Consider the following 16,719-nt stretch of genomic DNA (forward strand, 5'->3'; position numbering starts at 1 on the left):
AGAATTTTTTATTTAATATTTATTTTTTAGTTTTTGGCGGACACAACATCTTTGTTTGTATGTGGTGCTGAGGATCGAACCCGGGCCGCACGCATACCAGGCGAGCGCGCTACCGCTTGAGCCACATCCCCAGCCCCTAAAGGTGACTCTTGTGCACATATCTAGAGAAGGCAGGATGTTAAAGCCTGCAACTTAAATAGTTTTCTTGAAACACTACTAAGACTAGAACCCAAATGACTTTTTTTTCAGAGCCCTTATAGTAATCTGTTTTATTACTTATTACCTGACACAACCCTAGTGCATAAAGATGTGTCATCTTCTTATTCCCAGTGCCTTGCATATGGCTGAGCACATAGTAATGGTTTTCAAAGTCACCTCCTTAAGGGGTGGATCTGCTCTTATAATGGGATTTCTACAGTCAGTGTGGATTTACTTCCTTTCACATTTCACAGGAAGTGAGACTTCTTAAACTTAAGTTTCCTTAACTGGTTTTATTTAAATTGAACTAAAACTTTTACATGGAAATAACTTAAAATACTGTTTCAGAATGCAACCCACTTCCTCTGCCTTTTCAAAATAAAACACCCCACATTTTTGAAGAGAATCATATAATTGAAAATCTCCAAATTAATCCCCCCGCCCCCCGCATAAAACATATTTTTGTGCCTCCCCCAAATATCTTATACATAGTAAATAATGCCTAATCTAGAAATTACTTTGGCAACTTACTCCCTAGTTAAGGGCTTTCATATAATTGATTTACAGAAAGGTTCTTCAGCAAAATATTCTACTTGAGTATAGGGAGATGTTGAGATTTAGGTAACACACCACATTTTGGAGGCATAATAGTTCTCAAAGCTACAACACAATCAAACCTAAGGCTGTAGTTACTCTGTTGCCAAATCTCTGTGATCCTACTTGAGGGAAAATCTAAAAAGACAAGCAGCCCACTTTCTCTAACTCTGGAAAGGGAGCCTAGCTCCTCTTTTGAGTCTGTAACTACAGTAGTCCCTTGAGAGGTCTCAATTCTACTCTCTAAACTTCAAACAATGGGTCAGGAAGTCCATAAATCCCCTATAATCAAAAGCAGTTTTAGAGTTTCATTTTTCTAAGAATGATACATGATGAAATGCTGAAGTCTTTCAATAACACTGGTTTCTTTTCTTTTCTTTATGGTACCAGGGCGCTCAACCACTGAGCCATATTCCCAGCCCTTTTTTTAAAAAAAATATTTTTAGCTGTCAGTGAATCTTTATTTACTTATATGTGGTGCTGAGAAACAAACCCAGTGCCTCACACATGCTAGGAAAGTGGTCTACCACTGAGCTATAACACCAGGCCACCTAGCCCTTTTTTTAAAAAAAATTCTTTTCTTTTGAGACAGCGTCTTGCTGAGTTGCTTAAGGCCTTGCTAAGTTGCTGAGGCTGGTTTTGAAATCGTGATCCTCCTGCCTCAGCCTCCCAAGCTGCTGGGATTACACGCATGAACCCCGCACCCAGCCCACTGGTTGTTTTCAATCATGGCTACACTGACTATGGAACCCCTGAGCTTTCATCTTCACAAGGAAATAGCTAACACTTAGGAGGTATTTACATTCTCGGAGAAGGTTGTTAATGCAGCTGAACCATTATTAATCATTTTAGTGGCCTGTAACATTCATAGAGGTATGTGTAGTCTCACCTCTAATATGGGTTTGTAACTTGGTGAGTGCAGTTCATCTAAACTGCTTTTTAAGTCATATTCTCAAGCAGGAGCTACATGATGGGTAGACAAATAATTTATTTTTCCATATTTTTATTGGTGCAAAATAAAATTTCTTTGCTCTCGGGCTGGGGATGTGGCTCAAGCGGTAGCGCACTCGCCTGGCATGCGTGCGGCCCGGGTTCGATCCTCAGCACCACATACAACCAAAGATGTTGTGCCCGCCGATAACTAAAAAATAAATATTAAAAAAAATTCTCTCTTTACTGTCTGTCTCTCACTCTCTCTTTAAAAAAAAAAAATTCTTTGGGATAATAAGCATCCCATCACCTCTGGTTCAGTTCTCCCTTTGGTCCTCAGCTTCCTCATTTCTAAAGTGGGAATCACAAACAGTTTTGAATGGAAAACTGGCATGGAAATTTGGATAGAATGAGGTAAGCATGTAAAGTACAACCAACTTTGGCGCTTCAGGATCTGTAGAATCCTTTGACTGGATGGGTAACAGGGCCAGTAAACCAAGCCTCTGCTCAGTAAAGGGATTCCCTGACTCTTAGAACTCTCTAAGGACGTGCCCAGGCTGTGGGTAGGAAGAGAAGTCCTTTGAGTACAGCCTGGTCTCCTCTCTCGTCCCTCCCACCCTGGGACCCAGGCCAAACCTTCACAGTCCACGTGGCAATAGTTTTCTGAGTGACTCTGATAATTGTTGCACCAGTAGTGGCTGTTGATCTGGAAGATGCCATAGTCAGTGCTGCCATCTGCATTTTCATTTATCTTTGAGACGTTGAACTTGCTTTCCACAAAAGCCAGGCAAATCCCTTAGGATGGGGAGAAGAGAATCAGGATTTAGGGAGGACCTAGCTGAGTGCGAGAGAGATGGCATAGAAAGGAGGATAAGGATTCAGAGGAAAGGAACAAGATCTGGGAGGCTAGATGGAACTGGAGGGCTGGAAATGATCATGGGCATCTCATCTTATTCTTTGGTCCCTCCAGCCACCAATCAATATAACCAGCCATTCATTACCCTACCATCCACCCATGCTTTCTGATTTCTTGAGTATCTACTGTGTGTCAGGAAATATGCAAAGCCTAACAAGGGAAATTAACTGGGTCAACTATAGATGTTGCTTTCAAGGAAATTTTAGTATAAGAATGATAATATGTACCTTAAAAACCACAAAGCAATGTAAAAGAGAAAGTGTTGCAAGACAGTTGCACAAATTCCAGACCAAAAGGGAGATGTCCCTGCCACACAGAGACATGAAACCTTTGCACCAGCCATTTCCTGTGTCTGGAATTGTCTTCCTCTGGCATTTGGTTGATCAGATTTTCCATTTCATTAAGCACTGCTCAATGTCACTTCCTCAGAGAGTCTTTCCTTAAGTTCTCCATCCAGAACAGTCAGTGTCACCTGTCACACACCCTACTACTTTATTCTTCTTCATGCATTTATCGCTACCAGATGTAATACTGTGTGGTGTGTGTGTGTGTGTGTGTGTGTGTGTGTGTAGGGAAGCGGATTTGTTTGTATCCCTAGACTCTGAAACAGTTCTTGATATATAATAAGTGTTCAATTAATAATTTTTGCAGGAGTGTGAAATGCTGGGAAAAGCTTCCTGGCTTTGAAAAGAAGAACAGGAGACAAAGAAAGATGGCTAAAAAGCATGGCACTTACAGTCATTCAAGGAGTAACCCTCATATACTGATGTGGATGTTAAATACCCCCTTTACTCTTAGTAGAGCTGGAATTTGAACCATCGTCTCTTTGGTCCTGATTCCAACACATATTGATCCCTCAGCACCAGGAGACCTCCCTGTGCTCCAGTGGGGTAGCCGACATACCCCAGGGTCTGTTACCCACTGGGCCGGCAGGGAGCAGTTGGAGATGGCACTAGGGGGTTGTGATTCTCCAGGTGCCTTTGGCAAGACTCCTCAGTTGACCTGAAACCGACGATTGTGAAGCAGGGCAATTTCCAGGGTCAGATGCTGTTGAGAGCCACAGCCAAAGGGGCCCCAGCAAACTTCCAGCTGCCAGCAAACTTCCAGCTGCTGGCTGATGATTGGCTCACAGCGGCCCCAGCAACATCTAGCCGATTGGCTCCTCTGCGGTGATGCTCATTGGGCTGTTCCCCTGCCCTTTCAGACCACGGAGCTGCTCATTGGGGGACTTTTTTGGCTCCGCCCACGTGACCCAGCCAATCGGCCTCAAGAGCAGGAGGATTGTGGGAGGTGGAGAGAAGCTTGTGTGGGAGAGGGAGGCTTGTGGAAAGCCGGTGGTGGCAGTTGAGGCTCTGAGGGTTTTTCCTGAGAGGCTGTTTTGTTTGGCATGTGTGGTTCTAAAAATAAAGTTAGTTTCTTTTGACAAGTGGCTCCTGATTGTGCCCAGCCAGACTGCAGCATTTGGTGCCTCGCACGGGGAGCGACTGAGGGTAAGTGAAACTGCTCGCCCCTGAGGGCAGGGCGAGAGGATGGGTAGCCATTTTAAGATTCCTCTTTTATTTTGCTTCACTTTTGTTTTAAGTTGCCTGTCCCTGGAGATGAGTGAGACGGAAGAAAAACCGCTCACATCTGAGGAAAAACTATTTACGTCTGAGGAACAGATAAGGAGAAAGGACGGATGCACATGTCAGGAGGATAGAAAGGCTATAATGACTTTTTGTTGTTCCCTTTTTATTTCATTCTGTCTCGGTTTTGTTTGGCGTTATCTTGTTGGGTTGTATTATAGTAGAAATACGGGATCAGAAATTAGTAAAAAACAAACTGAAAGAGTGTTAAGTAAATTGTTAGAGGAAGGAGGCATCTCAGTAAAATCAAGAACAATCAGGGCATACGTTGATACAATACAAAAATGTAGCCCATGGCTTTTTAAGGAGGAGTTGTTAAATATATCACAATGGAACCATCATGGTGAAGATTTAAAAAGAGTAGAAAAGAAAAGCCCAGGGACTCTGCCAGTTGGCACATTGCCATTGTGGACATTCGTATCTTGTTTGCTTAGTCCAAAGCCTTCAGTTCAGACAATGGTAGAGGAAGGAGAAGACATAATGATTCAAGTAAAGGGAAGGTCTCTCAAGTTAGTCAGACAGAGGAAAAGATTCAAGTAAAAGAGAAGGCCTCTCAAGCTAGTCAGACAGAGGAAAAGATTCAAGTAAAAGAGAAGGCCTCTCAAGCTAGTCAGACAGAGAAAGAAAGTGTAAAACAGAAAAAGCCATCAGGGGGAAAGTTACAACAGGAGACTGCTACTAACACCTTTCTATCACCAGAGGGTGTAAGTGTCCAATCAACAGCACCACCTCTACAGGAGACTGCTACTAACACCTTTCTATCACCAGAGGACGTAAGTGTCCAACTAACAAGGCCACCTCCATATGCTGGGAGGTCCCCAACCCCCGCAGTTGATAGTTGGGATCCTGAGACAAGATCTCAAATATTAACGTGCCCTGTATTTGAGGCAGGAGGGCAGCGAGTTTACCAAGTTTTAAATTTCAAAACAGTGAAGCAGCTAAAAGAGGCTGTAACAACCTATGGTCCTCAAGCACCCTTCACTGTAAGCATGGTCGAATCCATTAACAACTTGAACATGACGCCAGCAGATTGGGCTAATATGTGTAAAGCTGTGCTAAATGGAGGACAATACCTGTTATGGAAGGTTGCCAATGAGGAATTTTGCAAGGAGACGGCTGGGCGAAATGCAGCAGCCGGTTATCCTCAGAGAAATCTAGATATGTTGTTAGGAAAGGGACCTTATGAGGATCAGCAGCAACAAATTGCATATGGTCCGTCCACCAAAAATTCAAATACGAGTAGATCAACTCAAATCACTTAATGACTTTCAAAAGTTATTAGGAGACATAAATTGGATAAGGCCTTATTTAGGTATACCAACAGGAGAGTTGGGACCTTTATTTGATATCCTAAAAGGTCCATCAGATCCAAATTCACCCCGAATGTTAATGCCTGAAGCAAGAAAGGCATTAAAAATCATTGAAACATATATGGAAAATATGCATTTGGATAGAATTGATATAAGTTTGCCTTTATTATTTATTGTACTACCAACAAAAAATATTCCTACAGGAGTATTTTGGCAAGAAGGTCCATTATTATGGATACATTTATCTTATTCTCCTAACACTATTCTTACTAGGTATCCTGAGGCTGTAGGACAATTAATACTCAAAGGAATAAAAGCAGCAAAGGGAGTGTTTGGAATTTCTCCCAATAAAATTATTACTCCATATACTATGAATCAAATTGATGAGTTAGCTAATGAGTTAAATACTTGGGCAATAATCATGTGCAAATCTAATGTTTCATTTGATAACCACTTACCATCTAATCCTTTATTGTCTTTTTGGTCATTGCATCCTGTAATTTTTCCAAAAATGACAAGAAAAACACCTATCATGAATGCTCCAAATATATTCACTGATGGGTCAAATAATGGTACAGCAGCAGTAGTTACCCCTGATCAAACTTTTACATTTTTAGTACCCAAACAATCAGCTCAAAAGGTAGAGCTTAATGCAGTTTTACAAGCTTTTGTGATGTTTAAAGATTCTGTATTTAATTTATTTTCTGATAGTCAGTATGTAGTTAATGCTATAGTATCTCTTGAAGATGCTGGTAGGATTTCCCCTTCTTCTACTGTTTTCTCTTTGCTTTCCACTATACAAAGTCTAATCTGGGACAGAAAAGATCCATTCTTTATAGGACATATCAGGGCACATACAGGATTGCCTGGAGCCCTTAGTTTGGGCAATGATTTAGCAGATAAAACTACACATGACATACATATTTTCTCTACACTAGAAGAAGCTATAAATTTTCATAAAAAGTTCCATGTCAATGCTAATACTTTACAAAAGCGTTTTAAAATAACTAAGGAACAAGCTAGACAAATAATAAAACAATGTCAAAATTGTGTGACCTTTTTACCACAAGTTAATCTTGGAGTCAATCCTAGAGGATTGATACCTAACCATATTTGGCAGATGGACGTCACACACTTGCCAGAATTTGGATTCCAGAGAGATTAACCAAGGTCCTGACCCAGTAATTGTCTGGAGTCGGGGGTCTGTTTGTGTGTTTCCACAGGGAGAACAGCAGCCGATTTGGATTCCAGAGAGATTAACCAAGGTCCTGACCCAGTGATTGTCTGGAGTCGGGGGTCTGTTTATGTGTTTCCACAGGGAGAACAGCAGCCGATTTGGATTCCAGAAAGATTAACTAAAGCGATTTCTACAGACCAAAAAGAAGATGATTTGGCTCAAATCCATAACAGCTGATATCCAAAACTCCAGTTTGGCTGTTCTTACATCTGCAACAGAACCAGGATGCTTTTTTCAATATCTATTTTATTATTGCCCTTTGCCATATCATGAAGTTCTATTTTGTTTTTTGAGCTCATACAGACCTAGGTTAATGTTTTGCTGATCAGTTCTATTTTTTGACTATAGAGTTTTTAAACATTGCAATGGAGATTTCACCTGTAAAAAGTTATAAGGCCTTTACTATAATGTTATGTGTTGTATGTATTATATTATGTGTGCACACTTGTGTTTTGTGTTATATGTTTGAATGTACGTATGTCCATATATCATATAAGATGAGCGCTCATGATAAAATGGATCCAAATATTTTTTTTCACGTGATTTATATGGTTTAATTTAAATTGGGTAAACAACTGTTGAGGATTGTTTTAATATGTGAACACAAAAGAAGGTTAACAGATCTGTTTGTTTACTTTAACCTTTCCTTTTCATTATATTTAATAATTCTCTTAAAGACAATGTAAATTGTTAAGAAAATTGTTTTCTTTTAGTGCCTTCTGTAATGTTACATAATTTTTTCTTTAGCCATTATTGCCAGAATTCCTATCTTCATCCCAGTGCCGGTGAAGACAATGTAAATTGTTAAGAAAATTGTTTTCTTTTAGTGCCTTCTGGAATGTTACATAATTTTTTCTTTAGCCATTATTGCCAGAATTCCTATCTTCATCCCAGTGCTGGTGAAGTCAAAGATAAAACCAATCTACAGCTTCTACAATAGCCATCACTGAACTGCTTGCAGAACTTGCCTGGACACATTGTGAGCTCACCTGTATGCATTGTGAACTATCTGTTGGTACAGCGAATTGTGGTAGTGCTGGAGTATTTCTGCTGATGGTGTCACCGGTGGTACAGTTTTTCAAAGGAGCCCTCAATTGGCTTAATGTCATGGCATTTTGCATCCTCCTCTACTAGTGATGGTCTAAAATTTGGGGGCCAACAGAGGTGAGGCAAAGAACCTCACCCCCCCACAGGTGCAAAGGCCTATCCACAAGTATGGCTGTATGCTGGACCGGTAGTCAGTGACGGGTATGATCCGATTGCAGTGGTACCAACCTAAGACAGGAGGCTGACGCCTAGAGGTCAGTTCATCCCATGACGGGTAAGGACCATATGTTGAATTGGACTACCTAACAGGCACGGTCCCTAAGCCACATGCTTGTTGTTTAAACAGAGAGGGGGAGATGTTGAGAGCCACAGCCAAAGGGGCCCCAGCAAACTTCCAGCTGCCAGCAAACTTCCAGCTGCTGGCTGATGATTGGCTCACAGCGGCCCCAGCAACATCTAGCTGATTGGCTCCTCGGCCCCAGCAACATCTAGCCGATTGGCTCCTCTGCGGTGATGCTCATTGGGCTGTTTCCCTGCCCTTTCAGACCACGGAGCTGCTCATTGGGGGACTTTTTTGGCTCTGCCCACGTGACCCAGCCAATCGGCCTCAAGAGCAGGAGGATTGTGGGAGGTGGAGAGAAGCTTGTGTGGGAGAGGGAGGCTTGTGGAAAGCCGGTGGTGGCAGTTGAGGCTCTGAGGGTTTTTCCTGAGAGGCTGTTTTGTTTGGCGTGTGTGGTTCTAAAAATAAAGTTAGTTTCTTTTGACAAGTGGCTCCTGATTGTGCCCTGATTGTGCTGATGCAATGAGTTTGTTGGGATGAACCCAACTACCATGTGTAACAATAAAGCTCTAACAAAATAATTTTATTAAAAAAGATTAAAAAGAGAAAGAATAAATCGAATACATGGCATGGAACTAAAAACTTGAAGAACAAGCATTCATAAGCATAAATATTAACTATTTTGAAAATCATTTTTCTTAAAATCTCTCTCCTACACAAAGAGATAGAATCACTTAAAAGACTTTTACACTTTGGGGGACAGTGAAGACATTTTAAATGATGGGGAAAGCACTTTCAGAGACCTAGTACCTTGACCTTCCTCCTGCATGAATCACTGCACTTGGTGCATGGAAATATAGATATCAAGGATTAAACAAGCAACCAGAGTGTCCATAATTCCCTTCTTGATACCAAAAAGGAGGGAGTAAGGGAAATATTAAATAAAAGTAAGCTTTACATGAAATGCTAAAGGAAATTGTAAATAAGGAAACGGTCTGATGGTGGGTATCTTACTTAAACTTCTTGCAAGTCCAGTGAGATTGTGGATCCCAGTCTGAATGAATGCTCAGCACCCCCTAGTGTCTGTGCAATTCATCAAATGATTTTCATCAAAAGCAAGTATTAAGCCTTGTTTCAGAACTGAATGTAGGTAGAATTTACCTCCACCCATGGAAAATTATTTGAGGGTACACCCCCTTGTTACCATACCACTAGAAGACTTCAGCAGAAGTAATGGTGAATAGTGAAGGCAACAAATGTAAGGTCAATGAGATTTAAAGGAGCTTCCTTCAACTCAGAACTTCTGCCAAAGTCCTCTGCTTCTATAAAGATTAATAAAGAATTCTCTGGCCTCATCCTCCAAAGCCCCAGAGGTTGTTATTTCACCTCTGTGACAATCATTCCTCTTCCTCTGTAAGGTCTGGAGCTTGCTACTCTTCCTGCTCTGTTTTCCAAGGCTGATTTCTAACCGATTACCTCAAATTTTATCTCTTCAGAAGGCTTTTTCTGCCCAAGGCAGTCTTCTTTGCAGGCTCCTTATAGCCTCTGGATGGTTAAAGTGGAAGATCTGTGAGTGCAGGGACCTTTTTCATTCACTACTACATACTTAGTTCTGTTTGGCAATTAAGCTCAACAAATATTTAATAAGTGAAGGATTCAAAGATTTCTTCCCCAAAGGAGTTTATTTTCCTGTTCCTACTACAATGTAAACAAAGAAATCAATCAGACATTGTGATAAATGCCATGAATAAAAAAAAAAAAACAAAACACAGGGGCTGGGGTTGTGGCTCAGTGGTAGAGCACTCGCTTCACATGTGCGAGGCCCTGGGTTCGATCCTCAGCACCCCATTAAAAATAAATCAATAAAAAATAAAGGTATTGTGTCCAACTACAACTAAAAATAAATATAAAAAACAAACAAACAAAAAAAAACCCAAAACAAAACAACAACAATAAAACCAAAACACAAAAACCAAAAAAACCTGACAACTACAAACCCTTAAATTAAGGCTGGCCCAGGGCGGTAAGTCCAGTCTCCTGTGGTTTCTGAGTCCCTTCTGTGACCTTGCCACCAGTTCTACCACTGAATACTCTTCAGAGTCAAGGGACTACAAACTCCAAGTGAGCTGAAATGCATCCTTGAAAGATCCTCTTCTCCACCAGCACCCCCAGGGCAAGAAGACCACACTAGTCAATAGTTTACCAAATATCACCCAACTCATTAACTTGTCTACTTCCTTCTACCCCAATGACGAACCCTGTTGCTTAAAGATCCAATGGGATGCTAACACCCTTTATTTTTCCTCCCAGCTCCTACAATGAACCAGAGGAGCTGCCATTCGGAAGTCTTTTGTTCTCACTTGCCAAGGTCATGTCCTCATGAAGTCATAATACCCTAGCTCATGAAACAGTACAAAAAACATAGAAAAATCTATTGGGAAAATTTTATTTATCTTTGTGTAAGGCCCCAACCATTTCTAAAAATAATCAGGATCCTATGATTAACCATTCACTGAAATCAGATGGAATTTCTCCCTTGTTAATCTCCTGCAGATGTCAAATCACAGCCAGAATTATTATGAAATGGAAGAGGCTCACCATTACCTTTAGTGTTTTGTATAAACCTTTGAGGGCCAGGGATAGGATCCAAGTTGCTTCTACAGCCTCGGAACAATAGCTATCCATGCTGGTTTGCAGAAGGTGACTGGCGATAAAGGCAAAGTGCTGGGAATATTGGCTCAATTGGGCTTGAGAGTCACTGCATTCTTGTCCTCCTCCCTTCTGGACCAGCTGGTAGTCTTTCACTGGAGAGAGAGAGAGCGGACAGGAAGAAAAAGGCAGAAAAAGTATAGTTAATGCTTCCTGTAGCCAAATCTCTTCTAGAGTATATGCCTTATTAAAAGAAGAAATGCAGAAACAATCTCCTGGGCTCAATTGTAGTCACTATATTTAAGGCCATCTTGAAGGTGAGCACAAAAATGGTACTGGGTCACCCATCTACTGAGCAAATAAGAGGGATAATTCACAATGCCAAGTGGGTCATCTTCAAAAAACAGTATGTGAGATTGTCACTTCCAAACAAGGTGGATGGAGTAAGATAATTGATTCACTCTTCCACTTAGGCAGCTAGAACAATGAGGAAAACATATGAAACAATGTTTTTCAAACATTGGGCAATAGGTAGTGCAGGATTAAGATCCCTGAGAAAAAGGATGTAAACTAGATTAGCTCCTCAGTGCACCAGAAATCTGGAGACAATTTCAAGGCTGCAGGGCAGGAAGCAGATGTCCCAGAAGAGTGGAGAAATCTCAAGGAACTGAGGAGATGGAGACTGAAGTTTAGGGAAGTCAAGGCAGCTAGAATTTATGGGGCAGAATATTAAAAAATATATATATAAAGAGAGAGAGAGAGGTGGGTAGGAGAAAGCTTTAGAGATTCAAGAGGGTTCCTCATAAGTCTTAGGCTAATATTGACCTGCATATATGTGAAAGGAAACTATCTAGGGCAAGAGAAATAAATACCAAAAAGCAGTAAGCATAACAATTTCTGAAGTTCAAACAAAGCTGGAACTATTCTGTCTTTTCACCACATAGAGTGAAGATGTCCTGGGAGAAGATAGAAAAAAACATTTGAAGGAAGGGAGGGGGTATGCTGAGGAGTGACACAGACCAAATTATATTGTTACATTTTATGCATGAATATGTAACAGATCCCATCATATGTGCAACTATATGCACTAAGAAAAAACTGTGGAGGAAAAAAAAGAATGACAGAAGACTTCATGCCAAAATTCTATGCTTGTTAGAAGACAATGAGCAACTCCTCTTTAAAGTATTCAAAGAAAACTCTCAGATGAGAAATTTTTACCCAGAAAAAATCTTTCAAAGATAAGGTAAAAATGAACATCTCTAGACAAACTAAGAGATTCTGTAGCAGCAAATCTCCACTTTAAGAAACGCTATGTGAAATTTCTCAGGCCAAAGAAAAATGATACTACATGAAAAATGGAATCTATATAAAGGAATGAAGAACACTAGAAATACTAAATATGTAACTAAACATAAGATATAATTTATATACATTTTTTGGTACCAGGGATTGAACCCAGGGGTACTTAACCATTGAACTACATCCCAGTCCCTTTTTAAAATTTTGAGACAGAGTCTTGATAAATTGCTTAGGGCCTCACTAAGTTGCTGAGGCTGGCTTTGGACTTTCGATCTTCCTGAACTACTAGGATTACAGGCATGCACCACTGCATCCACCTATTTTTTAAGTTTCTAATGTTTTTAAAGGAAAAAAATGTGACATTTATATCATGTAGAATAAAATGTGTGGCAACAATAACACAAAGAATGAGTGCAAGAAATGGAAATAAATGTTATAATATTTTTACTTTATTGGGAAATGGTATAATATTTGAAGGTAGACTATGGATGAGTTAAAATTGTACAATATAAACCTTAGAACAATCGCAACCACTAAAAATAAAAGAGAAAGAAAGAAAGAAGTAGGGCTAGAGATAGGGCTGTAGCTCAAGGGTAGGGTGCTTATGTAGTATGCACCGAAAAAAGAAAAATTGAAAAGAATATAAAGAAACAGAGTTAAAAAGCCAGTAGTGAAGATAAAATGGAATCATTAAAGAAGAATAAAGCAAGTAGGGGGTGATGGCCCATGCCTGTAATCTCAGTCTCTCGGGAGGATGAGGCAGGAGGATCACAAGTTCAAGACGAGCTTCAGGAACTTAGCAAAGCCCTAAGCAACTTAACAAGGCTGTGTCTCAAAAAATAAAAAGGGTTGGAGATGTAGCTCAGTGGTAATGTGCCCCTGGGTTCAATACCCAGTACCAAAAAATAAAAAATAAAAACTCCAAAAGGCGGCAGAAGGAAAAAAGGGAACCAAGAATAGATGAGACAAATAGAAAATAAGTAAGAAGATAGTAGATTTAAACTCAACCAACCCGATAACTTCATTAAATGTAAAATTTAAACAATTCAATTGAAAGATAGGGATCAGCCAGATGTGGTGGCACACACCTGTAAACCCAACTACTACAGAGGATGAAGTGGGAAGACTGCAAATTCGAGGCCAGCTTCAGCAACTAATTGAGACCCTGTTTCAAAAAATAAACAAATAGGGCTGGAGATGTAGCTAAGTAGTAAAGCATATTTGGGTTTAATTCCTTGGACTGGGGGGCGGGATAGGTGGAGAGACAGAGAGGGGGAGAGAGGGAGAGAAAGGCAGGCATTATCAGATTGGATTAAAAAAGAAGACCCCTTCACAATGCACTATCTATAAGAAATTCATATTATTTATTTATTTATTTTGGGGGGGCGTAGATTCTACATAAAAGTAACCATATTAAAGAGTCTGGCAATCACTGGCAGGCTGCTTAAACAAATCTCTCTTTCACTCATTGTGTTGCAAGGGCCTAGTGGAAAGGGAAAAAAACAAAAAACAAGAAACACCAAATGCTGACATTCTCCAACAGACTGAGCTGGAGAAATGAAGACCCCTTAAGATCCAGATGGCACTTGATAGTCATTTGATAAATGGCCTTCCTTCAAGTGAAACTATTATATTGCCTCCCAATTTCTCTTCACGTGTTGACTGGTCCTTAATATCATCCAAGTAATTTACCTGCCACTTGTGTTTAATACCTGTACATTTCTTTTAATGGCATCTTTAGAGCTACCATAAGTAATCCTATTTTTTAAGTGTGCACTTTTAGGAACCCAGAATATAAATACTAGATCTTCTTTTTTAGAATCATTTTGTACGTGGCATCATACAAAGCACATTGGTAGTCATTCAGAGGTAACTTCACAAAAGATGTGCAGGGGTCCTCCACAGTATTACCAATGTCACTCACCAAGATCTGCTTTCCTTCTCTACAATTATTTTTCATTTGTCATTGTTTGAACAGAAGAGAACTGCTTTCTTTTTTTTGATCTTCCCTTATGTATTAGATTTCCTTAATTTCTATCATGAAAAACTTTGATAACTTCATCATTCTCTGTAACTTCAGATGCCATTGTGCCTGTGGCTGTGACTGTGGCAGTGGCTCCACTTCTATGGCTCTGGGAGGAGAAGAAGGAGAGGCAGGCAGAGGGCTAAAAGAGTGTGGGGCATGCCAAGAGCTGTAGCCCCAAGGAGGCAGTGGGCCTGGTGGACCAAGAGATTGATTTTAAATGTCAAATCATGCATGTTTAAAGTAAAAGGACATGTCATGCAAGTGCTATTTTTTTTTTTCAAAAAAGCAGGATACCTTATACAAATATTAATGTAGATTTCGGAACAAGAACTATTATTGCCAGGAGCAGTAGCCCACGCCTGTGATCTCAGTGGCTCAGGAGGCTGAGGCAGGAGGATCGTGAGTTCAAAACCAGCCTCAGCAAAAGTGAGGCACTAAGCAACTCAGTGAGATCTTGTCTCTAAATAAAATATAAAATAGGGCTGGGGATGGGCTGAGTGGTCACATGCCCCTGAGATCAATCTCTGTACCAAACAAACAAACAACAACAAAAAAACTATCATCAAGGATAAAAAGGAACACCTCATAATGAAACGAGAATGAACAATACTTTCAACAGTCTTTTTCAGTAATTGTTAGAAAAAGTAGAAGATCAGAAAGGGTATGGAAGACTTTCATAACACTGTTATTTGACTTGATCTAAATAACATCTGTGAGACACTCCACCAACAACAAAGTACACTCATTTTCTTCAAGTGCTCATGAAGCCTTCACAAAAAAGTCAAATTTTAAACCCAAAACTAAGCTGCAATAGTCTCAGTATGCTCTCTGACTATAAAGGAATTAAACTTGAAATCAATAACAGAAAGAACTTTAAAATAATCCACAGAGCAAATAATAAATTACAAAATAGAAAATATTCTGACCTTAATGAAAATGACAGTATAACATATCAAAAATTGTGAGATATGGTTAAAACCACAAATAGAGAGAAATTCATAGCAGTAAGATGCTAGGGCAAAGAAGAAAGTTCTTTAATCAGTGATGATTTCCAATTTAAGAAGTCAGAAAAAGCAAAAAAAGATATTAAGCCCACAACAAGCATAAACAGAGAAATGAATAATGATCAGAGCAGAAATTAATAAAACAGAAAACAAGAGGGCCAGGCTCAGTGGTGCATGCCTGTAATCCCAGTGACTTGGGAGGCTGAGGCAGGAAGAACATGTGCTCAAAGCCAGCTTCAGCAACTTAGCAAGGCTCTAAGAAACTCAGTGAGATCCTGTCTCAAAATAAAAAGTAAAAAGGACTGGGGATGTGGTTCAGTTATTAAGTGCTCCTGGCAAAGAGAGGGAGGGAGGGAGGGAAGGAAGAAAGGAAAAAAAGAATGAAAGAAGGGAGGAAGGAAGGAAAAAAAGAGGAAAAAAAATCCTTTGAAAAAAAAATCAAATAATAAATGTCTGTCTAGGAAAAGATACAAATTACCAATTCAGGAATGAGAGAAGGTTTATTCCCTAGATAAATGGAGAGATATATATCATGCTTATGAATCAAAAAAACTCAGAGTTTGAAGTCAATTTTCCCAAAGCAGATCTATAGATTCTATGCAATGCCAGTCAATTACCAGCAATTTCTTTAATACAAAATGACAAGCTGATTCTAAAATTTATGTAGAAAGGCAAAAATCTAGAAGAGCCAAAGAAATTTTCCAAAAGAAGAAAAAGTTAAAGAATCAGATTTCAAGTCTTAGTAGAATAAAATAGTCAAGAGAGTGTTGTACTGATGTAAAAGACAGACATAGAGAAAAATGAAACATAATAGAATCTTATATGAATAGATATATGCATATAAGCCAATTAATTTCTAACAAAGGTACCAAGATAACTCAATAGAGAAAGGACAGTTTGCTCAACAAATGGTTGGGGAACTACTGAACATTCATTCATATGCGAAAAAAACCCTCAGATTGTGCTGGGAATGTAGCTCAGTGGTAGAGTGCTTACCTAGGATGTGTAAGGAACTGGGTTCAATCCTCAGCACCACATAAAAATAAATAAATAAATAAAATAAAGGTCCATCAACAACTACAACTAAAAAATATTCTAACAACACTGGCACTGCTTAGTGCTAAAGCTGAGGAGAAAGCTGATTACTTCAGAAGGTGAACGGAGAACATAATGGTTAGATACTCCATACTGTTTGGGGTTTGAAAATTAAGTCAAAAGAACTTAAGTTGTAATATTTTAAGTAAAACAAAATGAAAAGTCATACTGATACCAACATAATCTTCAGTGTGCAGTCACCTGGCTTTATGTTAAAATTACCCATAAGAAAACAAATGATACCTGCAAATGGTAAAATGAAATGTTCAAAACCTAAATATTTGTCCAATTGAAAAAATAGAGCTATATTCACAAAATTATAGCATGGAAAAGGGCCTTCAAAATTATGTTCTATCACATTATTTCAGAGATCAAGAAAAAGTAGCTTGGGAACTTGCTTTCTAAAGAAGTCATATGCAGGGGAAAGAACCATAATATCTTCATTGATTTTAGGGCATGCAAGGATTAGACAATTTATTCCATTCTTAGAAAAAGTAAATATGTTGAAA

General features: G+C 39.4%; 2 protein-coding genes, 1 non-coding gene and 1 pseudogene across 10 annotated transcripts in view; 2 read left to right on the forward strand and 2 right to left on the reverse strand.

The window, feature by feature from the left end:
* Positions 1 to 8,627, forward strand: part of LOC124102274 (zinc finger ZZ-type and EF-hand domain-containing protein 1) — a 50,248-nt gene extending 41,621 nt beyond the window's left edge. The window contains exon 20 of one of the 3 annotated variants that reach the window (XR_009228109.1): positions 143 to 698. Coding sequence is in view for 2 of the 3 variants with exons in the window: in XM_046458508.2 (XP_046314464.1) it covers positions 6,892 to 6,932 (41 nt within the window). In the remaining variant the exon portion in view is untranslated. Of the gene's footprint in view, positions 1 to 142; positions 699 to 3,289; positions 5,880 to 6,891 lie in introns of those variants that run through there. The other 2 variants (XM_046458508.2, XM_046458509.2) reach the window with 2 other exon arrangements.
* LOC124102272 (zinc finger ZZ-type and EF-hand domain-containing protein 1) overlaps positions 1 to 16,719 on the reverse strand; it is a gene marked incomplete at its 5' end in the record, with an annotated part of 68,079 nt that overhangs the window by 1,315 nt on the left and 50,045 nt on the right. For 2 of the 6 annotated variants that reach the window (XM_046458502.2, XM_058583678.1), the window contains 1 exon segment: positions 10,742 to 10,941. In XM_046458502.2, the coding sequence (XP_046314458.1) occupies positions 10,742 to 10,941 (200 nt within the window). 6 annotated transcript variants of the gene reach the window in all.
* Positions 9,914 to 9,986, forward strand: Trnav-cac (transfer RNA valine (anticodon CAC)). Its single transcript has one exon. It is a non-coding gene; the product is annotated as a tRNA-Val (tRNA).
* Positions 10,948 to 16,715, reverse strand: LOC131424691 (cofilin-2-like; annotated as a pseudogene).

Source organism: Marmota monax, unplaced genomic scaffold (assembly GCF_021218885.2).
Source record: "Marmota monax isolate L192 unplaced genomic scaffold, Marmota_monax_Labrador192_F-V1.1 WCK01_AAM20220418_F8-fsc00949, whole genome shotgun sequence".
Lineage (NCBI taxonomy): Eukaryota > Metazoa > Chordata > Mammalia > Rodentia > Sciuridae > Marmota > Marmota monax.